Genomic DNA, 25,846 nt, shown 5'->3' with positions numbered 1-25,846 from the left:
CATGTATTCCTCACTACCTTATATTTTTTGTTAATTTTCTGAAAGAGATCCTATTTTCCATGATCTCTTCTAACCAGTTTTCTTACAAAAGAAAGTTAAATATTTTAAATGTTAATTTTGTACTCAAACTCTTATTAATTCTAATGGCTTTTCATGGATTCCTTTTGGTTTTCCCAGGTAGAGAATCATATTATCTGCAAATAATAATTTGGTCTTCTTCATAATATTTACATATTTTATCTTGCATGATTACAGGAAAATATTAAATAATAGTAATGGCAGTGCCCAATCTGACCTTCTTTTCAATTTTAAAGGAAATTCTCCAGTCATTCACCAGTAAACAGGGTTCTGGCTTGATTTGTAACAGTTTTTTTTTTAAATAATGTTAAGGAAATATACATCCAAATTTATATTACTTAAGTTTTTATCAGGACAGACACTGAATTTCATAAAATCCTATTTCATTAAGTATTTTATCCCTACTAACATATCATATGTCATATTAGTAGGAACATGTATTACATTAATGGTTTTCTTAATATTGAATTATCTTTGTGTATCTAAATCCTATTTGGTAAGTGGATTTTTTAATATATGACTACATTTTATAAATTTATTACTATTTTATGATTTTTGTATTTACAATCCTTAGTAAGATTGTAGTTTACTCTTTTTGGTATCTTTGTCAGAAATAGAATTTTTCTAATTTTATAAAATGCATTACTTTTATAATCAGGAATAAAATTATAAAAAATAAAGCCTAAAAATCACTAATGGACTCTCCAAGTGCCCACCACTTTTTAAATATTTATTTTTTCCTTCAGATTCTGGAGCTATGGTAATAAACTCCTGACAGGTCACTTTTTTCCACCCCACCCTACATTTTATAGTATAGGTATTATAGGTATGTATTATAAATTTATTCCTAAATAGTTACTTTTAGACAAAATTCTCTTTCAAATACCACTATCCCCAAAACTCCCTTTGAAAATTAGAAGGTATTTCAGATACTAGTGGTTTTCTTCCTTCTAGGAATTCTCTTCCCCAAATGTTTCTATAGCCCAACCCCTTACTTTATTTAGATCTAAACTAAAATGCCACCTCTTCAGAGAAGCCTTCTCTGTCCACCCTAATTAAAATATCCCTACTATCTCTCCACTCATCTCCAGCCCTGATTTATTCTTCATAGCCATTCTGAAATACTTTATCCACAGTGTCTAGAGAAATATCTGACACACAGTAAACGGTCAATTAATATTTGTTGCAGGAAGAAATGAAAGAGGGTAACCACATGGTATAATTTGAAGAAAAAGTCCTCAAGAATAGTTTCCTCCTTTCTGGTGCCACACTACCTAAAATTCCTGTGACCACCTTATAAGGCTACCAAATAAATCATTAGTCAATAATGCTTTAGTAAAATTATTTCACTTATCAGATTCTTTCTTCCAAAATAATCAGTTTTTCAAGCCATGAACTCTTAGGGTTGCATACAAATGAAGGAAAATATAGAATCTTCCAGAAACAAACTGTTACACTCTTTTTTCCCATAATAGCAGTATCCAATCAGCACAAGGTAAATATACTCTGCCTACTGTTCGTAGCAGCTCCCTCTACAGAATTAAAAACCGAAAGAGTAAAACCATGGGACAAAAGAGAAAGCACTTGAAGAAGCAATCATTGGTCTGGGTGATGTAGGAGGCAATGGAAGTCCCCTAAAGTCCCTCATTTCTTTGGTGAATCATACCTGGAAGTGATCATGCGGAAAGTGAATCTTTAAGGAAAAAGTAGAAATCGATTGAGAATAAAGCATGTCCTTTAGCTGTGGGCTTCTCTTAATGGACTTTGAACCAGTTTTAGATTCAAATACAACAGGAACATTTAAGTTATCAAGCCTATTGAAAACAAAGGAAAAGTACCTTCACTTTACCCCCTTCCCACTGAATTTACCATAGCCATCTTTGAAGACTGAACAGACACCAAGCAAGCAAGAAAAAGAATCCAAACTCCAGAACACAAAACCTGACGTCCTAACTCATTTCTCAGCCGTGTCACTATACCACTGTGTTGGTACTAAGTACCAGTAACAGCAGTGTCTTTCAAAGAATACAGAAAAAATAGGTTTTTTAAGTACAACAAACTCTCCATCTTCCCATCTTATCTCTGACCAAATATTTGTCCATTATTGTGCAGCATTATTATATTTTAATTTAGATTCTTCCCAATATTCAGTCTTCACTGAATGGTGGGAACAGAAGCCAGGCCCTGTGGAAGTTCATATATTTCTGGTACTGTTATTTTTCTACTCCCATCTCTTATTCTTTACTGTTCTCAATAACAAGAAAATAACCAAATATGCTAATGATGTAAAATTCTTCAAGTAAAAAATTTCAAAAACTGAATTTCTTTTCTGATTTATAAATTACCTAAATTCTTAAGTATATAATATATGATTAAAATATGATGAATTTCCAGGCTGAATTAGATGTAAAAACAAAGATAACAATTAAAGGAGATACAAAATTCTAAATGAAAATGAATGAGGGGCGGGTATAGCTCAGTAGTAGAGTGCATGCTCAGCACGACAAGTTCCTGGGTTCAATCCCCAGTACCACCATTAAAAATAAGTAAATAAATAAAACATAAATTAAAATGAATCTTATTTAGTTATTTAGGTACAGCATATAACTATGCACTCTAAAATCCCAAACAACGGATTTTATCAAGATTTTCAATCTCTCTCTCAACTAATACTACCACACTCTTTCTTTCAATATTTTCCTCCTGGTTCAATCCAATCAACATATGCATGTTCCAACAACTCAAGCAACTCAGACCCAGCAATACCTTCCCTCAACCTTCTATTACCTATGTATAGTAATAAACCTCATGGACACATGACATACATGTACAGTTTCATGCACTGTACATTTCTACTCTCAAATACCTGTTTCCCATTAAATTCAAAATTACTTCATGCATTGACTTCTATGAATAAAACAGAAATGAAATATATTAGATGCCTAACCTCTTGATTTTCTACTCCATTGCTGGAAAGCTCCAAAATAGAACCTCCACTGTGAACCACTGCTGATGTCATTGTTTATTCCCTGAGGAAGCTTCAAACGCTATTAATCAATGTAATTAAAGGTTCATGGATGATTGCCAGTATTACAGGTTTGCATTATCATGTTTTAAAAGTCAACAGAAGTGGAGTAGAGTAGATATCCAGAAATCCAGTCTTCTAAAGATGATTAACCAGAAAGCCTAAAAAAGGGAAGAATTTGAAAAGTTATTAAAACTACACAAGGAGGATATAAAACAACATATTTTGCAATCTAATTTTTAACATTTTTGTAAACTAAGAAAAAGAAGATAGGCCTATACAGCCCTGCGTCAAAAGAGGGCACTAATGAGCATTCTGCTTAGAACTGTCAAGTTCTTGAACAATTTGAAATAAGATTACAATCTGAAATAATGTTCTGTTGCACATGAATGACCTTATTATATTTATATTCTAAGACATAAAATGTTGTAACCTTCTCTCTTGATGAAGATATACTGTTATTCCTGAAATATTTTGGTAAAAATTCCTGACATTTAAACAATTTTTTATGCACTGAAAACATTAAATGTGCTGGACAGTGACAACTTCTAAAATCATTCGTCTCTAACAAATTAGAAGATTTATTGGTTTGTAAATATTTCATTCTTCTTTGGCTCATTTGGTTTGTTTATTTGAATAATTAATTAGAATTCTCTTTTGGTTATGGTAGCAATCATTTTGTGTTCACATTTTGAATATTCTATAAGGTCTGTAAAACAGATTAATTTGAGTTATACTTTCAAAAACAGTAGTTTGAAAATAAGGTAGTAAAATGACTTAGAATGCCTTTCATATTACTTTATCACTCTTTCCTCAATTTTTTTGCCATTGGTTCAAAATGCAATGTAGCAAGTGATTTCAGTAAACGTAATTCAAGCTTTTCCCCCAGTAGAGATGAGTGTCATTATGTACATCATCTAGATTTATACATTAGATTATTTCTAGAAAGTTACATTTTATTTTATTTTGTGTATGTTAAATATTTCATAGAGAAATTAGAGATTTATTTCTAATAGTATTTTTTAATATAAAAATTAAAGAATGTAGAAGATGTAAGTATATTTAAAGAGAAAAGAATATACATTTCTAATTAATCATTCCATTAATACTGTGTCCTATATTAAGTTTGAACACTGGTACCATACAGATATAGAAATAAAATAATACAGAATTTTCATAAACTGCTATAATAAAAAGAAATACCTGGGGAAAAGAGCAGAAATTTCACCTCACTATCTAAGACGCATCAGTACTACTAGTCTCTTTTTGATCTTATCAACAGAAAATGGGATAAGATGTATTTGGATCTTAAGAATGAAAATTAAGAAAAATCCACAATCCCATCACACTAAAGCTCACTATTATCATATTAGGAAACAACTATTTTCAATTTCTGATTTCTAATCATATAGATAATAATAGCAGAAATAAATTTTACTTACAGTTTGAATGTTAAGTAGTCTAAGCATCTTTCACTATTTTCACAACTTGGCAAGAGCTAAAATATAGACCAGCAGTTCTCTGGAACTACTAGTGGGGGGAAAAAGATAGTATTAATATAATTCTATTAAAAAATATTTTGCCCAAAGTAGGTGTGATTCAGACAGTATACACTTATTACAACAAACCATCTCCAAAGCTTGATGGCACACATTATGTAATGAACATATAAAGAAATTATTCCTAGGCTATTGAGGAATCAGCAGCTTTTTTCAAACTTGAAATTTTAAGTCACTACTAAATAACAATTACTGAGTAAGGACAGAGCCCAAGACATATAGCCCATGCCCCATATTATGGGTTATATTTCAATCAACCAACAGGATTTTAACAAGTGGCTGCAGGCATAACCCCAGAACCCCAGGAGTATAAAATCAAGTTTAAAAAGACTAACCCAAACAACTATTATAAAACAATATTAATGATATATTATTGCCTGTTAACTCTCCTGCTACTCAACTTTCTGCCCTCTCACCCTCCAAACTTGGCATCCATATACATCCAGACCTCCTAAGCCTCTTCAAATAGCCCTCCACCTTTCTAAAGCTAATCTGTTGACCTATGCACTGAATCTAAGGTCTTGTTCCATCAATTATTCCCTCTTTTCCCTTAATTCTCTTACTTAACATTGAGTCTTTTCCCTCAACATCTAAACATTTACAGATTCTCTCATCTTAAACATGACTCCTCCATGATCCTGCATACATACCCCTTCAGCTTACTGCTCTAGTTCCTTCCTTTATTGGGTAAGACTCTACAAAAAAAACTTTCATATGCTGTCTCCACTTCCTAATTTCTCAGGTACTCCTTCTATGGAAGTTAGGCATCCATCACCACCAAATGAAATTTTTACTAAATTCTGCTTATCAAATCCAATGCATACATTTCTGTCTTCATAGGACTTAACATCTCTGAAGCATTTGACAGCGCTGATCACTCCCTCCTTGAAACTCTATCTTCAAATTTATCTTCTCCCTCGCTAGCTACTCCTTTTCAATTCCCTCTTGGAGGCCCACTCCTAATTTTCAAGGAACTTGAAGAGTACAAATGTAAGCCCATATACTGTATGTCTAAATAGTTTAAAATTATAAACCAACCTAACAAAGCAGTAAATTATTATTCTATCCTCCTATCTTGACATACACAGTTTTATAACAACCTAAAAGGCAAAGTTCTGATTTGGAATTCTAAGACTCAAGCTCTACAGGGGCACATGGGCGGACCATACCACCACCCCACCCTGCCCCTTTTTCTTGTCCCACCTTTAGCTCCATTCCATACTACAAGGAACCTCATATACATGCATGTGGACATCCCAGACAACATGTCCAAGCTCTGGCCATAGGACCGCAAACAGCTGCCACTTGGCTATCCTCTAGGCCTATGAAAGCCCATACACATGCTACAGTCAAGAGAGGAGAGAATCAAAGAGTAGACCTGTGAAAAGCCACGTGGACAGGAATTCTGGGATTCAAACACTCATAGCTCAATCTAGAAATGGGTACCAGATGGACTAGTTCCCTTAGCCCCTCAAAATCCTTATCCTATCAGGAGGGCTATGGTTAGAGGAAGGCTAAACGAGGACCTATAAAGCACAAGGCCCAGAGAAAGGTTCTCGCTTGGGTAAGTCTAAGGACAGTGTTACTCTCTGGTCAACTCTTACCCATGTGGGTGTTTCCAGGATCCCATCCCTAGTCCTCTTCTGACTGTTTACACTCTTCTAAGCTTTCTCATGTACTGCCATGGCTTCCCTCAAATCTCTCTTTCAGTCTAATTTATGGGCTCCAGTTTGTCTACTAGACACTTTCTTGCCTCTACTTCCTTGTGAAACTATATAGAGTATAAATAAGTAGTAAGCATCTATTCCAGGATATCCCAGGGACTCCATTAATTAAATCAGTCATTTCACAAATATTAACTGAGCACCTTTTACATGCTAGTTTTCAGTTGCTAGAGATACAGTGGTGAATAAAGCAAAAGTCTTTGTTCTTGTGGATCTTATATTCCACTAGGGTGAGATGAAAATAAGCAAAATATGTATAGCACACATACAGATGGTGATGAAGGCTAAGGAGAGTGAACCAAAAGGAGAGAATATTCAGCAAGGAAGAGGGTTTCAATTTCAAACTGAGTAGTAAGAGAAGAATTCACTGAAAAAGTGACATGAGTGAGAAATGAAAAAAAAGAATGAGTTGTGCCAATGACTAGGGAAAGAGACCTCCAGCCAAAGGAAAGAGAAAATTCAAGATCGTAAGAGGGAATACTCCTGACTAGTTCAAGGATCAGCAAGGAGGCCAATATGGCTGGAGTGAAGTGAGCAAGAAGAAAGAAGATGATGACAGAGAGGTAAGAGGAGGGGATCATGTAGGCCCTCTGTGAGGACTTTTACCCCAGGGAAAAGGAGAGGTTTATGCAGAGAGATGACCTCTTCATTATAAGGATCATTCAGATGTTGGATTGAGAATACACAAGGGGACAAGCACAGAAGCAGAGAGATCAGTTTGGAAGCTACTATAAAGATTAGGTGAGTGGGGAGGGTATCATTCAAGTGGTAGAGCGCATGCTTGGCATGCATGAGGTCCTGGGTTCAATCCTCAGTACCTTCTACAAAAATAAGTAAACCTCCCACCCCACCCCCCAAAAAATTAAGTGATAGTGGCTAGTACTGAGTGGTAGGTTCTGCAGAGAGTGAATAGTGGTCAACTTTCGGGGAAAATTTTTTTCAGGTAAAATGGGCAAAATTTGATAGCAAACTGGATGTGGGGTGTGAATGAAAGAGTCAAGAATGAATCCAGAGAAATCAGTCAGAGTATCCGGACTAGTCATTAAATGGGATCAATAAAAGTGTGAGAGAAAGTCCAGTATGTCCCAAACTAAACTTTTTCTCTGCTATCTCCCCCAAAGTATGCTTGTATTATGTTTAGCTCAGTAAACTACCCTATCACCCACACAAGTTGCCTAAAACAGACGCTAAAGTCATCTGCAACTCCTTCCTCCATCAACACCATCATACTCTTCTCTCTTGACCCTTTCTCTATAATCTCATATCCTCTGCCTTGCTTGAGGTCGTTATTACCATTTCTCTGTATTATTGTTAAGAGCTTCAGAATTTGCCTATTTATCTCTAATCCTCCCTCCCTTCCATTCCATCTACAGCTGCATTATCAGAGTGATCCCAGATAGAATAATGTCAGGCCCCTCTCAAAATTCTTCAGTAGTTCATCATCAACTGCAAGATGAAATCTCAACCTCTTTGCAAGCACACTGATTTTAGGAGGAACAAGCAAGGGGTCTAGGTCTATTTTTCATAAGTTATAAAATGTTCATTCTGATATGCTCAGGTATGGAAGTCACAAATCTAATCCACACTCACTTGTCTGGCCCATTTTCCCTTATTCCCTCCATCTTAGTTTATACCACAGTTGTTTACAATTGTCTAAATTTTTCTCTCTCTTTTCTTGATTTCCTTACCCTGTTTGCCCATTTGGCCAATCCCTAGCTGTTTTACAGGTCTCAACTCTAAAGCAACCTCATCTCCAAAGGGCTCAATGTCATTTTCTATAATTCTCTTCCCCTAATCCACACTATACACCTCCTTTGTTTCCAGCAAATCATTCACTTGCCACCTCCTATCAACCATATCATGGCCAATATCTATGCCTTTCTTTCAGTGCTCTCTAAACTATTGCTTCTCCTTACCATCTTAATCTTAATTCCTACTGCTTTCCCAATGCACCAAATTATAAATATCTGTGTGTCCAGTTTCTAAAAATCCGTGGTTTATACCACTGAAAACAGTGCCCTTCATACAGGATACACAGTAACGATGTGATGAATACAAGAATAAACAAACATGTTCCAATCAGACAAATATTATCACTGTTCACTACAAAGACCATGCTCATTCCCATGCCTATTCTTTGCTGGTTCCCTTCTCTCACTAGGAATGCCCTCTTTCTTGGTTTTCAAATTCCACTTGTCCCTCATGGACAACTTTTTCCCTATAATAACATCACCTCTTTCCTCTTTCTTACTATACCAGGTCTTTCAATAAGATTTATTTAGCACTTACTACATACCAAATACAGCACTATGCCAGGAACACAAAACTGAAGTGAAGACTCAGCCTTCAAACAGCTTAGAGTCTAGTAAGGAGAAACACATAGAAACAATTACAATAATATAAATGCTATAAAGGAAACTACAGAGTACAGTGGAAATATTTTAAAAAGGAACACCTAAGTCAGCCCTGGGGAGTGGGTATGTTCTAGAAAGACTTCAGAAAGGAAACACCATTTGGTCTAAGACTAGAATAAGGGGTAAAAATTGGTATAACAATAAGAGAAGCAACTAAAATAAGAGGACTGAAAAAAAAAAACCTCTGAGAAATGATAGCAAACCTAAGTATCACTCAGAAGTAAATTCAGCTCAGATTATAATTTAGTTGCCTAGAATACAGATCATACTGTCATTAAAAAAGTTTATGTGCATGATTTTATTTGTACAAAGTACAAAAACAAGGAAAACTCCATCTATGATATTAGAAATAAGATACTATATCACAAAAGGCTACTTATCACTAACATATAAGCGATGCTTAAAATAGAGAACAAATCCAAGAGAAAAATATGAAAAATACACAAACACACAATTCACAAGAACAGATATAAAAATAGCCCTTAAACATATGAAAAGATGTTCAAATTTACTCACAGAAAAATGCAAATATTAAAAAACAGATTCCTTTCCTCAGATTGGTGAAAATTAAAATACATAACATTATATTCTGTTGGTAAAACATCTATACATTGCTGGTGGGAATGCAAACTGATACAACACTTTGAGAGGGGAACTTGGCAGTATCTAACAAAACTACATCTGTAGCTACCTTTTTAAAAACAGCTTTACTGAGATATAACTCACATATAATACAGTTCACCAACTTAAAGCATATAATTCAATGGTTTTTAGTATATTAATGAAGTCGGGCAAACATCATCACAATCTAATTTTAGAACATTTTTAGCACCCTCTCCCCCTCAAAAAAACTCATGGCCATTAGCAATCACTCCCCATCCTTCCCCAACCCTTAGTCCTTGGCAACCACTCATCTACTTTCTATCTCTAGAGATTTGCTTGTTCTGGCCATTTCATATAAAGAGAATTTTATAACATATAGTCTTTTGTGACTGGCTTCTTTCACTTAGTACGTTTTCAATATTGATCTGTGCGTAACATGTATTAGTATTTCAATTCTTTTTAATGTTGAATAATATTCCATTGCATAGATATACCACATTTTACTTATCTGTTCATCAGCTGATGCAAATTTGAGTTGTTTCCCCTTTTTCACTATTATAAATAATTTTGGTATAAAAATTCATGTAAAAGTTTTTGTGTGGACATATGTTTTCTTTTTCTCTTAGGTATACACCTAGGAGTGGAATTCCTGGAACATATAGTAATTCTATGCTTAAGATTTTGAGAAAATGCCAAACTACATCATCTTACATTCTCATCAGCAGTGTACAGAGGTTCTAATTTCTCCACATCCTCATCAACACATGTTGTAGGTAATCTGTTATGCAGCAATAGATAATTAATACATCATCTTGGTAGATGCAATAAAAATCACTTGGTAAATTTAATAATTAAAATAAAAAAGCAGCCAAGACAAGCAGTGGCAAAATATTTAGAACTTTCTCCTTGATGCTGGGAAAAGAACATATACATCTACAATTACCACTTCAATTCAAAACCACACTGGCAATCCTGACCAGTAGAGTTTGATGAAGAAAAATTAAAAGGCAGAAGAAATGGAAAGGACGAAATGAATCATTGTTTGTAGATGACAAGACTCTCTACACAGAAAATCCAAAAGAATCTTCAGATATTAGAAGAGTGTTTGTGAGATGTGTGGATGTAGGTCAATATATAAAAATCAACTGTTTTTCTATATACCAACAACAAACAGAAAATGTAATTTTTAAAAAACTATATCATTTACAGTAACCACCAAAACTATAAGATACCTAAGACTTAATCTAACAAAAGATGTACAAAGACCTTTGTGAAGAAAATGAATAAATCTATTGAAAGAAATTAAAGAAGTCTTATATATATGAAGAGATACCATGTTCTTGGATAGGAAAGCTCAATATCTTAAAGATGTCAATTTCCACCAAATTTCATCTAACAAATTCAATATATTTCCAGTCAAAAATCCCAAAAGGGTTTTACAAAAAACTTGACAAAGGTAGTTAAGGGGGAAAAAAAAGTATGTAAAAGAACAAAGGGCAGAAGTTAGCCAAAACCCTCCTGAGAATAACTGTCCTACCTAGTCTATGGTAATTAGACAATAATTAACAGTGTAGATATAACCCAGTATATCAAAAAGACCCATGCATACTGGAAACTTAATGTAGGAAGAGGAAGTGCTAAAATCAATGAAGGCAGGGAGGGCATAGTTCAGTGTTAAAGCGCATGCCTAGCAAGCATGAGGTTCTGGGTTCAATCCCCAGTATTTCCATATACATACATATATATATATATATAAAACCTAATTACCTCCCCACCACCCTGCAAAAAAAAAAAAAAAAAAGACTATTAATATATGATGCTGGGACAAGTGATTATTGACAAAAGACAAAAAATTAAATCACTACCTCTCACCATTCACAAAATGAATTACAGGTGTACTAAAGACCTAAATATATAACTTTTTATCTTCATGAAATCACAGTTAAGGAAAAATTACTAAATAAGACATGGAGAGCAAAAAACCAAAGATTTACTAAACTTGACTACACCAATTTTTTGGTTTAAAATTCTTAACAATAGAAACCAAAAACAAAACTGAAAAATAAAAGTCTGGGAAAAGTAATTCCCCTCCCTCCAAAGAAAAAAGGAATTCCTACTAATTAGTAAGAAATATATATAACCAAAATTCTCATAAAGATCTTAAAATAAATTATATTAAGGCACACATGGGTAAATGTGACGTGAATTCTAGTTCTCATGTTTTAGTTCTCATGTTGAATGATGGACTTGTGTGTATTTATCATATTATTAAAAATAAACAACAGCCATGCTTGGAATAATTATTTAAGTGTATCATGAATCAAGGACTGTAATTCATCTAATTTTGTACAACTGGGGTCCAAAGAAAGAGGTTTAAAACTGATTTTATTAGCTTCCCATCTAAAGTATGAAATTCATTCACCTGAACTCGTTCTTTTTAAATGTCATATAAATTGAGTAATATTTACTAATCCTCTGACAAACTCTCTCTTTTTTTTTTTTTTACAATTTTCCAGCAGGTTCTGTTAATTTTCTCTGATTTAACTGCTTCTTAATATACCTACTAATTTGTAAGAAAACTGGGGTCACAGTTATCTTATTTGCTACTGCAGCAACTATATCTAAACAACCTAACAGATCAGAAAGAGGAAGGATGATTCTACTTATATGACATTCAAGAAAAGGTAAAACTACAGGGACAGAAAACAGATCAATGGGAAGCAGATGACCTCAAAGGGCACAAGGAACTTCTTGGAGTGATAGCAATAGTCTACATCTTGATTGTGATGGTCACTGCATAATGATACCAATTTGTCTAACATGGAAATTTAAAGATGAATTTCACTATATGTAAATTAAACTTCATTAAACTTGACTTCAAAAGAAGGGGAAGACAATACTGCAAATGAGAATGTAATTAAAGAGATATTCTTATTCAGTATTAACAGCATTATCATCATACTAAGAACTGTAGCTTGTAATCTAAACCTATATATAGTTCAATTCACAACTGGTTCCTGCCTGTGATATCAGAAAAATTCTCCCCCTAAAAAACCTTACTATTCTTAGCCATTTCACTGATAAAAGTAAACCTTTTCAATGTGGAATTCAATTCCAGAAGTATTTCTAATTTATATTTCACTGTCCTATTGAAATTATCAACCAACTTTGACAAGAATTATATATGTCATTTTATAATGCTAATATAGTAACAGTCTCAATAGTCTCAACCATGTATTTTCTAGTTATTGAACCATTTTTATGCCTGTCCCTTCATCCTTACAATAACCCTGTGAAATAGGTATAATTATCCCCTATTACATGAGGACTATTTTAACAGTATGCTTTATAGCTAGTGTGACTAATAGTTAAGAGCTGGTGGCCATTGTATCCCGAGAATACAGCAGGTGCTCAATAAATATTTGTTGAATGGTGGCTTTACCTCTGACTATGTAATCTTGGACACTAACTTATCTCATTAAAAGTTAATATCCTCATCCATAATAAGATAGTAAAACAACTCTGGGAAGTAGGTGTGTTTAGTTCTTTTAATTCTTTATATAAAGTGCCTGGCACACTGTGAGTATTGAATGAATGTTATTTGTTATTATCTCTTTGATAACATCAGTCAGTGCTGCATCATACTGCCAAAGCTTTATATAATAAAGCAGTAACAGAACAGATGATAATACCTAAAACCTAACTGCTCCTCATACAAAACTGAGATGTTTATTCTTATAATCTATTAAACGAAAAATCAGTACATTCTAAAGGGATAAAAAGTAAACTAATGAATTTTTTAAAGAAAGAAGAATTCCCTTGTGAAAATGGAACTAAGTGTAAGGAGTGTATACTTTAGAAATATTTGGGCCCGAAAGTCTGGGCTGGAAATAACTGAGCAGCAAGAAATCATGTCATAGGACTTACTTTAGGGCAAGGTGATTGACGCAGATATTTAAAATTGGATGCAACAAATTTACTGGCTAATAGACATTATATGAAAACTCTTTTAATCTGGAAGAGATTTAGAGCTCCTGGTTTTTTTTTTTTTTTAGAGCTCCTTTTATAGAAAAAGAAATAGGTTGAGGAGGCTAATAGGAAAGTCAGTAAAATGATTTGCCAACCATAAAAACAATTTTGCATTTCAAAGGTCCCTCACCTTGGATAATAATATCTTAAAATGCTCATTTACTCATGGCCCTGGGTTAGAACACACAAAGACACAGAATGACATATAGATAAGAAGTCAACTTAGATAATTTGTGACTTCATCTAAGTTATGTTTAAGCTATTTTGATGCTTTCCTTGCTAGGCATGTTTTGGTGGGTTTCTTCATCAACCAAAGAACTACAAATGGCCAGGTTCCCATTTGAGGCCTAACCTAACAAATGTTGATTTGTTCAATTTATTTTACTATGGTGAAAATATATGAGGTTAGTATCATCTAAAAACACTCTGAATTATCAAACGTTACAGTTAGTTAAAGAATTGATGAGCAAAGAGAGACCAAGACAAAATCAACCTGACTTGGCTGCCCACAGTTATCACTGGAGCTAAAAATGATATTGCTGCCTAGCTACACTCCTTTAATATTTTTATCTGCCTACTTTCTGTTGCCATTTCACATATGCTCAAATTCTAGGGCAGTAATAAAAAGGGTCAGAATAAGAACATGGGGGAAGAGAGATCACATTTAGCATATCTTAGAATCCAACCTATCTTGAGGATGAAGATAAGCAACAAAGGTCTGATTATTAATTAATAATCCTAAACTTATATGAATATCCATTTCTAGACTTACTCCATGAACTATTAGTAAGAAATATTAAATGGTGGAAATAATTATTTAGCCATGTATATTCTGTGAATAAGCAAATTTCCAAATCAATTAAGAACGAGACAAAACAATACGTACTAGTAAACAGAAACAGACTCACACAGAAAACAAACTTACGGTTACCAGAGAGGAAAAAGGACGGGAAAGGATAAATTGGGAGTTTGGGATTTGCAGATACTAACTACTGTATATAAAATTGATAAACAACAAGTTTATACTGAATAGCACAGGGAACTGTATTCAGTATCTTATAGTAGCCTATAAGGAAAAATATGAAAAGGAATATATGTATGTATATATATGACAGAAACATTATGCTGTACACCAGAATTTGACACATTGGAAATTGACTATACTTCAAAAAAATATATATATATGTATGTGTACTATAAGGTTTGGTTAAGGAAAAAGTGACACTCAAAATCAAGGCTTATGCTCTGATCATTGCTAAAATGTTTGAAAAGTCTCAACTCTGGTCACAATAGCTTCCTGTACATCTAGAAAGAGATACATAAAAGACTTGTTTCAACCAGCTTAAGGTAGTCAAGCAACTCCTTTATAGGAGGCTGAAGCTAGAGGTGATCAGGATATATGGTAGATACCCAGTCATCAAAAAAAGAAAAACTAAAATCTATTTAAGTTTTATTTAACAAAGCAAACTGGAAGAACTTTTCTTCCTGGAGATAAAAATTACCAGCCCAGCAACTGCCATCCTAAAGACCCTAGTACAGAAAGTTCTAAAACCTTCATCAACTTCTTCACTTTTGTAACTTAAAATCAAGCAAAGAACTGCCTTTCACAAGAATCTTTTTAATATTCTGGTTTGACAGGAATATGAATCCGTTAAAGTGAATTTATCCCAGAAGAAAGTCAATAACTAGCTTAGTTTATTTTTCCTTCTTCTTTCAAACAATGAAGGGTAACAGTAGCTATTATTTATAGAGTACTTATTCTGTGCCAGGCATCATTCTAAACTCACTATATGTATTAATCTATTTAATGTTCACAGTCCTACAAAACAGGTATTATCCCCATCTTACATCTGGGGAAACTGAGGCACGGAGAAATTTAAGTAACTTGCCCAAGGTCAAACAACAGGCAAATGATAGAATCAGAATTTGAACCTAAGCAGTCTGACTCCAGAGCCTACGCTCTTAAAGTTTTTTCTGCCTCATGATCATACAAGTGTTTTCAAAATTAAAACTGAAAGAATCATATAGAACCTCTCCCACTCCACCCTGGGAGATTTTTCTACCTATTTCCTTATTGGCTCATCACATGGCTGATATGTAGGCTTAAAATATACTAAATGGGAATTACACATACCTTATCTACATAAGTATACATATCTTTTCCCTTTCCCAAAGAAAAAGAGGGTGGCAAGAGGAAGGAATGAATTTTTTAACTCACAAATTCTCTCACATAAGTTCTGTAGGCCTTACGGAGAAAGGGACAGTATCAGAAATTCTTTTTCCTGTGCTCTCTTTAGGGTTGAGCTTGTTTGTTTTTTAGAAATGTTGGCCTGCACTTTTGTATTAGCAAGAAACAGAGATTCTCAGATATAAGCTTTATATCCTAATTAAAATTTACCTATATTTTAAGTAAAAGAACTACCTGGCACCAAAATATAAACGTTTTTATAGTGCTAAATAAAAAGGTCCGTGCAGAAGCAACTAAGAAAAAGTGCACCCAGTCCCTCACTTTGAGACCTAAACTATTTACAAGATTATCTCCCTTTACCTAACTAAGCCAAGGTTTACAGCTTGTTCCATAGGTCTTGGAAGATGGATGCTTACAGGCCTATAGAATGTACAACGAATGGATGAACGAATAAATGCAAGCCTATTTTTATTTGAAGGACTAAAATCATCTTATTCTATTCTATTCTTTATAAAGCTAAAAACATTTTTAGAAAATCCTACAGGTATTTACTCACACTCAGAAATTATTAAAGAATAAAATTATATACTGAGCTGTAAATTAACTCTTTAGTCAAGAATAAAGGTCACTGCAGTATTTTTTCAGTGTTTCCCCACCACACTTAGAAAAAAATCTAAACTTTTTAACATAGACTTTATAAAGTTCAACCCAGGGCTAGCCCACCCCACCTCTCTGATCTCTCTCATCCCTTGTTTCTCCTTCACTGGCTTGCTGAGCTCCAGTCACACTAGCCGTATTCCTACAACACACCAAGCTTATTCTGCACCTCCTGTTCTCTAGGATACATGGCCCTTTCAGATCATTGACAGATCCTCACCTATCATACAGGTCTCACTTCAACTACCATCCTTTCAGAGAGACATCTCCTTTTTGGCTCCCTTCCCCCAGATTATTTTACATTCCTGGATAGCTCCCCAACATTCTCTAACTGCAATAACATTACTCTAGTTTATTTCTTCATTATATTTATCATTCTCTAAAGTTATCTTATTTGTTTATATGTTTAACGTATGCCTCCTCTAACAGAATGTAAGGTTCCATAAGAACAGGTACTGCATTTATCTTATTTACTGCAATCTCTCAAGGGCCTAAAATGAATGAATACTATACTAATAAATGTGCAGGCTCATATGAAGATTTTGATATTCTGTAATCATTATAAACATTATATTGCTCTCTTAGGCTTCTTCCACTTTTGTCTACCTATTAGCACCTACTGTGAGAGAATTAAGCAGCAAGAAATACAAACGAGTAGACGTTAAGGGGGGAGGGTACGGCTCAGTGGTAGAGTGTATGCCTAATATGCACTAGGTCATGGTTTCAATCCCCAGTACTGCCATTAAATAAATAAACAAACAAACCTAATTACCTCCCCCCTCAAAAAAAAAAAAAAACAAAAACAAGTAGACGTTATACTGTATAATCAGTTCAGAGACTGAACTAAGGTTTAATAATGGCATGTCTTTCAAGTTATACACTGATCCTACTTACCAATAAAGTTATAGTAAATTATTATGTTCAAATATAAACTATACACGCAATTTAGCATTTATGAGTAATGTACTTTCACATGTGTCATAAAATAGATAAAAATAGTGAATATAATTTAAAAATAAAACAAACTCCATTTTAGAATTTAACACATAGTTAAGATATTATCTCCAACTAAAATTTAATTTTATCTCCAAATGAAGAAATCATGTTTAAAGAATTAAAGGAGTGTGAGACCTATAACTCATAGAATAGGATACAGATGTATCCTGTAAAGATACAAATACTATTTTTAAAAAAAGAATAAAATGGGAATCCTGGAGTTGAAAAGTATAACAATTCCATAGTTGAAAAGTAGAAGAACACAAATTTTAAATTCACTAGCTGAGCTCAAAAGCATTTTGGAGACGACAGAAGAAAGAGCCAATGCACTTTAAAATATATCAATGGAAATTACCAATTCTGAAGTACAGAAAAGAAAAATAAAAAAAATGTTTTAAATGAACAGAGCCTCAGAGACTTAGGAATACCATCAAGCAGACCAACATACATTAATTAGAGTTCCAGAAGAAAGGGAGAGGGAGAAAAGGACAGAAAAAATATCTAAGGAAATTACTGTCAAAATTTATCAAATTGTCAAAAATGTTAATCTAATACATTTAAGTTTCATGAATCGAAAGTAGGATAAAGTAGGACAAAGAGATCCATACCTACATACATCACAGTAAAACTGTTGACTACAGATAGAAAATCTTTAAAGCATGAAGAGAAAAACAACTCATCAGAAATAATGGAGGCCAGAAAGCAGGAGATGACATATTCAAAATGCCTAGAGAGAAAGAAATTTGTAACAAAGAATTCTATATCCAGCAAAACTATTCTTCAAAAATAAAGACAAAATAAAAACAATTCAAAGAAACAAAGACTGAGATAATTCATTAATAACAGAAATTCCTTACAAGATATCCAAAAGGAAGCCCACCAGACTGGAAGGAAATAACTAACCCATAATGCAAATACGTAACAAGAAATAAAAAATACATAAAAATTAAATACATTTTTAAATATGAAACACTTTAAATTTTTTTTCTTCTCTTAACTATTTTAAAAGACATACAATTGCAATAAAAATATAAAACTGTACTGTTGAGCATCTAATACATAAAAATTTAATATGCATGGCAATACTAAGACAGGAGGAGGGAGAAAATGAAGCAAAATTTCTTTATTTTACTATAACTAAATTAGTCAACTGTGATAAATTAAGACATATATTATAAACCCTAGAGCAACCTAAAAAAAATAACTTTAAAAATCCAGTTAAGAAGCTAACAAAGGAATTAAAATGATACCCTGGAAAATATCTGTTACCTTCAGAAGAGGCAGTAAGGACAAAGATATAAAAAAGAAATGAAACATATAGAAAATAACTAGCAAAGTTGCATAAATCTGACAATCAATGATTACATTAAATGAGAACAGATTATACTCTCCAAACAAAAGGCAGAAATGGTCAGACTATTTTTTTTAAGCAATTTAACTACATGTTGTCTGTATGACACACTTTAGATTCAAAAACAAATAGGATGAAGGTAAAAGGATGGCAAAAGATATGCAATGCATAAGAGAGCTATACTAACACCAGACAAAACACTACTAGAGACAAAGAGGGATCTTTCATAATGATGCAAAAATAGTCAATTTGTCAGTAAGATGTTTGTATATGTATATCATACCTAACTCCAGTGCCCCAAAAATACGAAGCAAAATTGACAGAACTGAAAAGAAAATTAGACACTTCAATAGAAATTTTCATATCTCAACCACAATAACTGACAGAATGGCTAGACAGAAAATCAGCACAAAGAACCAATTTGACCTGACACCTACAAAATATTCTACCCAACAACAGAATATCTCTATGAGCACATAGGATATTCTTCAGAATAGATTACATGCTAGGCCACAAGAATGTCTCAATAAATTTAAAATGAGAAAAATCATGTAAAAAGTATGTTCTCTCACTACAGGGGAATTAAATTAGAAATCAACAACAATGAAATTTAGGGAATCCTCAAATAATTGGAAATTAAACAGTACATTTCTAAACAGCCCATGCGTCAAAGAAGAAATCACAAATGAAATTAGGAAAAATAAATGCAAAATTTTAAAAGCAGGCATATAAAAACGTATGGCAGCTAACAGTGTTTGGAAGGAAATGTATAGTTCCACATGCGTACATCAGAAAAGAAGAAAGATCTCAAACCAGTAACCTAGGCTTCTACCTTAAGACACTAGAAAAACGAAAGTGAACTAAACCTAAAGCAAGCAAAGGAAGGAAATTATGAAGATTAAAAAGGAAATCAGTGAAATAGAAAACAGTATTGGAAAAAAAATCAGTTAAACCAAAACTTGTTTCTTTGAAAAGAGCAACAAAATTGACAAACCTTTAGCTAAAATGACCAACTGAAAAAGAGAGAAGACACGGGCTACCAAAATTAGGAAAGAGCAGCATCACTACCTACGCTAGCAAAATTAAAAGCATATACAGGAATATTACAAAACATATGCTAAAAATATTAGCTTAGGTGAAATGGACAAATACCTAAAAAAACACAATTACTGAAAGTAACTCAAAACTTAGCAGTAAAATCTGAATTAATAGTTTAAAAATTTCCCAAAGAGAAAAATCTAGGCCCAGATGCTTTCTTTCACTGGTGGATTCAATTAAATATATTCAAGAAGGTAATAATACCAATTCCTCACAAACTCTTACAGAAAATTGAAGAGGTAACATCTCTTTATTCTATGAGGTTACTACATATTACTGTGTTACAAAATTCAAAGACAACACAAGAAAAGAAAACTACAGAACAGTATTTCTCATAAATATAGACACAAAAATGTTCAACTAAACATTAGCAAACTTAATCCAGCAACATATAATAAGAATTATGTACCATGACCAAGTGAGATTTGTCTTAGGAATGTAAGACTGGTTTAACTGCTAAAAATCAATTAATGTAATACACCAAATTAATGCAGTAAGGGAAAGAAATCACATATTCATCTCAGACATTAAGGTGACCAAACCATACTGGTCTGCCTGGGACTGAAGTGTTCCCAAAGATGCAGGACTTTCAGTACTAAAACCAGGAGGGTTATGACCAAACTGTGACAGTGGGTCATGCTAAGAGATGCAGAAAAAGCATTTGATAAAATCCAATACCTATTTATGATAAAAACTCTGAACAAAATAGTATTAAAAAGGAACTCTCTACCAAATACAGAAATCTGCTATACGATATTGTACCTATAGTTAAGAGCACCATATCATATTCTTAAAAATCTAGCGTAGATGATCTCCTGTTAAGTGTTCTCACCACAGTAAATTTTTTTTTAAAGTAAAAGATTTGTATGTGAAAAGAAATTTTCATGTTCATGGATTAGAAAAGCCAATAATGTAAGATGGTAATTCATCTCAAACTGATGAATAGATTCAATGTATTCCTCATCAAAATTTCAAGACATTTTTGCAGACACTGACAAGTTGATCCTAAAAATTTTATATAGGACCCAGAATAGCCACAATTTTTAAAAACAAGGACAAAATTGAAGGGCTTACAGTACCTGGTTTCATAAATTACCATAAGGCACAGTAATCAAGACAGAGTGGTACTAGCATAAGGATAGACATATAGATAATGAAACAGAATTGAGAGTCCAGAATTAAATCTTTACATTTACAATCAATGGAGAAATGATAGTCTTTTTGACAAATGGTGCTAAGACAATCCATATAAAACAGATGACTTTAGACCCTTATTTCACACCATACATAAAAATCAACTCAAAACAGATCATAAATCTAAATATAAGAGCAAAAACTATAAAACATCTAGAAGAAAACAAAGGAGAAAATCCTCAAGACCTTGGATTAGGCAGAGTTCTTAAAACAACAAAAGCATGATCTATAAAAGAAAAATTGGGAAACTTAAGCTTCATCAAAATCAAAACTTCTGTGCTTTAAAAGACTCCAATAAAAAAATGAAAAAAGACATGGACTGGGAGAAAATATTTTAAATCATGCATCTAATAAAGGGCTTGCATCCAGAATGTATAAAAAACTCTTTAAACTCAATAATAATAAGACAAATAAAAAACAGGCAAAAGACTTGAATTTCACTCGAAAGGATATAGGCATGAGTAATCATATGAAAAAATACTCAACAGCTTGCATCTTTAGGAACAATTCAAATTAAAACTACAATTAGTTAAATGCTTCACACCCAGCAAAGTGGCTATATTACAATAGACAGATAATAACAAGTGTTGGCAAAGATGTGAAAAAAACTGTAACTCTCATTCATACATTGCTGTTAGGAAGGTAAAATGTAAGGTCACTTTAGAATTCAGTTTGGCAGTTTCTTAAAAAGTTAAACAGATGACCCAGCAAATCTATTCCTAGCATCTACCCAAGAGAATGAAACCGTACATCATCATAGACTTGTACTCAAACTTTCAAGCTACATTATCTGCAACAGTCAAAAAGGTGGAAATAATCCAAACACCCATTAAGTGATAAAAAGATAAACAAAATGTGGCATATCCATATAATAAAATACTATTTAGCAATAAAAAGGAACAAAATACTGACACATGCTACAATATGGATGAAGCCCAAAAAACATTATGCTAAGTGAAAGCACTGCATATTATGTTTGTGACTATATATTGTATGTTTCCACTTATACCAAATATCCAGAAAAGGCAAATACATAGAGACAAAAAAGAAATCAGTGGCTGCCTAAGCCAGAAGTGAGTTTAAGTGCTAACTGCAAAGAGGCCAGAGGGAATTTTTAGAAGTGATAGAAATGTTCTAAAACTGGTTTGTGGTGATAGTTTAACAAATCAATATATTTACTAAAAAATTATTAAATTTTGCACTCAAAATGAATTTCTGATATTAAATGGTAACTCAAAAGGCTAATTTTTTTAAAAAAAGTGTAAATACCCAAGAGAAATGAAAACATGTCCACACAAAAACTTGTACACAAATGTGCTGAGCAGCATTATTTGTAATAGCTAAAAAGTGGAAACTCAAATGTCTAACAACTAATTAGTGGATAAATAATGTGGTATATCAATACAATGGAGTATTTCTCTTCAACAAAAAGAAATAGAACAATGACACATGCTACAACATGGATGAACTCCAAAAACATTATGCTAAGTCAAAGAAAGCAATCATGAAAGGTCACACACTGTACGATTCCATTTATATAAAATGTCCAGAATGGGCAAATCTATAGAAACAGAGAGTAGATTAGTGGTTGCCTAGGACTAGGGGTTTGGAGGGAAAGTGGAGAGTGACACCTAATGGGTGTGAGGTTCCTTTTTGGGGGTGATGAAAATGTTTTAAAACTGATTATAGTGATAGTTCCTTAGTGAATGTATTAAAAAACCACTTAACTGTATATTTTAAATTGTGAACTGAATGGTGGGTGAATTATATATCAATAAAGCTGTTAGCTAAAAAAACAACAAACCTTAGTGTACAATCTGTTAGCAGGTAAAGCCATCAACACTGATAGGCCCTACCACAGCCACAGTTACTATCTACTTAGGATAGAAAAATAAATTCTTTACAACCTACTGTGATTATTTTGTAAATTAGTATACATATATCTGAAATGAAAAGCAATGATTAATCAAAGTAATTAGTTCCAGCACTAAGATTAAACAATAGGTTGACGTTAAATTTTCAAATTCCAAATGCCCAAAGTATTTCAATTTTCTACTTTACGTGTTTACTAGGAGATATTTCAACAATATTCATATGAACTCAATGTGTAAACTATATTACACTACATATAAACTTTATTCCTAAAACCCTTTAAAAGTAATTCAATAGTTTCTAGTCTTACACAATGTCATTCTACCTTTTGAAGAAAGGAATAAACTCTGAAACTCAAATATTCAGTCCTATCTTGGTAAAATGTATATTTTTCTGTGATTCTGCCACTATTCTGTGATTACGGCACTAGACAAAGTGCATTATTTACTCTCGACAGAGACTCACAAATAAAAAGAAAAGCAAATCTGATTACCAAACACCAGATTACTATCCTATCATCACTGGATTAAAATTTAAACCACACAGCTGAAATAAATGTTCATGAGCACAAGAAAGGGGGTGAAATTCACTTTTACAATAAAGTGCCCTCCTCTCACTCATTTAATCAAGTACCAAGAACTTAAAGAAAGGCTATTCTGCAGCGTAGCTAGATCCTAGAAAACAAGAGCCCAGGATGCTGGCACATAAGAAACACTGGAAACTGTGCAATCTGGATTACTCTTAGGGTAATGGAATATTTTCTCTGTCCTTTATTGACATGGAATAAAAATGCCCAAATGGAGCAAGAGAGGGGACTCCAGCTACCCTGCTCGCAAAGCTGCCTGGGCAGTCAGTATCAACCCTAGCAAAGCCCTCACCGTCCTCCTACCGCGCCCCCGAAACACCCAGGAGCACCGTCCCCGAGAACCAGCTTCGAGAGGAGAGGATCCAGAAGGCGGTCACTGGACGCGCGTGTTACAGAGCCCGTTTTTGTTTTGTTCAAAAAACAGATTCCTATCAGAGCCCAGCCTCCCCACCCCCGGGGAATAGGGGGAAGTGGCAGCAGGGGGCCGGCGTGGAGAGGGAGAATAAAAGAATGACCGACTACAACCTGCCGTGCCAGCTAGCCGCGGAGGGCAGGAAAGGTAAGAGGGGGCGGCGAGGCCCGACAGGAAAGGAAACTGGTCTCCAGCCCTCCACGCCACCCCACGCGGCCAGAGCCTCCCAGGTCCCGCCCCGGCGCCGGCCGCAGCCTCCCGCCCTACCCGACCCTCCCAGGACGCGCTTCCTCCGGAGCCGGACCCCCGCCCTGGCCTCCCCGCGGGACAAGGCAGGTCAGTTCAGTCCGCTTCTCGGCAGAGGTGACTCGCGCGGCGATGTAAACACAGCGAGACCAGCTGCGCTCGGCCCATCCCCCCCCACCGCCGGGGTCCGTAACCTCTTCCCTCAGCCCTGCCCCGCGCACCGCGCGCCCCGCGGGCGGACGCGCCGCGCGCCTTCCCCTTTCTCCAAGTCCTGCTCCCCGACCGTTGCCCGGGGGCACTCAGCCCCCTTCCCCAGCTCCCAGTCGGTGTCACCGCCACAGCCTCCGGAAAACCCTCCGCAAACAACACAGGCGCGGGGCGGGGACGCGGAGGGAGGTGGCGGCACTCGGGACAGCGAGGCTTTCTCGCCGCACCCTCCGAGCTCCCTCCCACCAGCCTCAGCGGCCCGCGCTCTTACCTGCTCTCCGCGTCGCCCGGGAAGACCGCGGCGTCGCTTTCCCTCCCGGCAGGGCCGCGGACTAGCCGCCGCCGTTGGCCGGCCGTCCGGAGGGAGCCGGGGCCTCCCCAGCAGCCCGAGCCGCTCCACTGGGAGAGGAGGAGACAAAACAGCGGCGCGCCGCCCCGCGCAGAGACCCCCGCCTGCGCCGCCCCACCGACCCCCAACCGCCGCGGCGACGGCGGCGACAGTGAGCCAGGCGCGGGGAGCAATGGTGGCCCCCGCCCTCGTCCCGCTCCCGGCCCCCTCCCTCACCCCCCGCCTCGGCTCCTCCCCCTCGGCCTCCTGCCGCCGCCACCAGGACACTCGAGTCCGCCTCCCCCACCCCGCCCGCTCCGAGCGCTCCTCCCCTCCCCAAGCGGCGAGGGGGGGCGGCACCGCCAGTCACCGCCGCGCCTGTCAAACCCTGGCCGGCTATTTATACCTCGCGGGGTTCTGCCGCCTTCGGCCCCCACCAGCCCGCCCAACATGCCTCGGTGGCTCTCCCGAATCTCGCCCGGCCGGTAGCCCTCAACTTCTCTGAAACCCGCCTTCTCAGGTAAAGTCTCTCCCCACTTGTCCCGCTCCCTGCTCGGGGCTCCCCCATCCCGCTCCCGACTCCGGGACTGGAGCGGGGGTTCCCAAGTGCAGGCAGGCGGGTGGGGGCGGCGGGGCAGCCCGTGCACCTGCAGCGCCCGCCCGCCTGCCCGGACCGCACGCACACACCCTCTGAGGCCCCCCCGCGGGCCCCAGCTGTCACCCCATCCCCAGCTCTAGACTCCCCCCCTTTCTCCTCAAGAGACGGCTCCGCACTCGGGCAGCCTGACAGTTACTGGGGGTCGGAGGTTGTTGAAACTCCTAGCCCGGACCCCTCCGGTCTCCACTCTTCAGCCTAGGCTAAATGGAAGGTGGGGGCGCGGGCCCGCAGAAGCGCGCCGCCGGCCCCGCCCCCGGCCCCTCCCGGCCCGTGACGCTCGTGGCGCCCAACCCGGCCCTCCACGCGCCCCTCGGCGCCGCCCGCTCCTCCTCCTCCTCCTCTTCCTCCTCCTCCCCGCTTGCAAACCCTGGGCCTTGTACCCAGCGGGCCCCGCCCCATTCCCAGAAATTACCACCCGCCCAACGGCCGGGCTGCGCGGCGGTTGGTGCCCGCGTTTGCTGACGGGCCGACGGTGGGGCTCAGCGCGCAGCTGCGGAGCGCGGCGGGCGGCCCCTTGGCGCTGCCCCCAGAGCTGCGGGCCCCCGCATTGAGCCATTGTCACCCCTCGCTCGGTCGTCGACGGACGAAGAAGTAACTGAAGTCCGAGGAATGTCGGTGTGA

The 25,846-nt window shown here is 36.5% G+C and overlaps 2 protein-coding genes across 10 annotated transcripts in view; one reads left to right on the top strand and one right to left on the bottom strand.

The window, feature by feature from the left end:
• The window catches only part of ELF2 (E74 like ETS transcription factor 2), an 82,913-nt gene extending 58,177 nt beyond the window's left edge, over window positions 1–24,736 (bottom strand). For 6 of the 9 annotated variants that reach the window (XM_074378376.1, XM_074378411.1, XM_074378405.1 and 3 more), the window contains exons 1-3: window positions 24,511–24,736; window positions 4,546–4,633; window positions 3,026–3,264 (exon numbers count right to left, since the gene is read on the bottom strand). In XM_074378376.1, coding sequence (XP_074234477.1) covers window positions 3,026–3,097 — 72 coding nt within the window. In that variant the 5' untranslated portion in view covers window positions 3,098–3,264; window positions 4,546–4,633; window positions 24,511–24,736. Of the gene's footprint in view, window positions 1–3,025; window positions 3,265–4,545; window positions 4,634–8,682; window positions 8,749–24,253; window positions 24,414–24,510 lie in introns of those variants that run through there. The other 3 variants (XM_074378387.1, XM_074378397.1, XM_074378403.1) reach the window with 3 other exon arrangements.
• Window positions 23,578–25,072, top strand: LOC141574974 (uncharacterized). The gene is made up of 3 exons (XM_074352645.1): window positions 23,578–23,770; window positions 23,939–24,122; window positions 24,535–25,072. Exons 1-3 carry the CDS (start codon window positions 23,578–23,580, stop codon window positions 25,070–25,072), a joined length of 915 nt encoding a protein of 304 aa, XP_074208746.1.
• Window positions 25,073–25,846: the final 774 nt, after the last annotated feature.

The sequence above is a fragment of the Camelus bactrianus genome, chromosome 2 (assembly GCF_048773025.1).
Source record: "Camelus bactrianus isolate YW-2024 breed Bactrian camel chromosome 2, ASM4877302v1, whole genome shotgun sequence".
Lineage (NCBI taxonomy): Eukaryota > Metazoa > Chordata > Mammalia > Artiodactyla > Camelidae > Camelus > Camelus bactrianus.
Note: the sequence above shows the minus strand (reverse complement) of the source record. Positions and strands in the feature narration are given on the sequence as shown.

Coding starts and splice junctions, on each gene's coding strand:
- LOC141574974 (XM_074352645.1), top strand. CDS start 23,578: ATGCCCAAATGGAGCAAGAGAGGGGACTCCAGCTACCCTGCTCGCAAA. Junction 23,771..23,938: donor CTGGACGCGCGTGTTACAGA/GCCCGTTTTTGT, acceptor AGGAAAGGTAAG/AGGGGGCGGCGAGGCCCGAC. Junction 24,123..24,534: donor CTCCCCGCGGGACAAGGCAG/GTCAGTTCAGTC, acceptor TCGCCCGGGAAG/ACCGCGGCGTCGCTTTCCCT.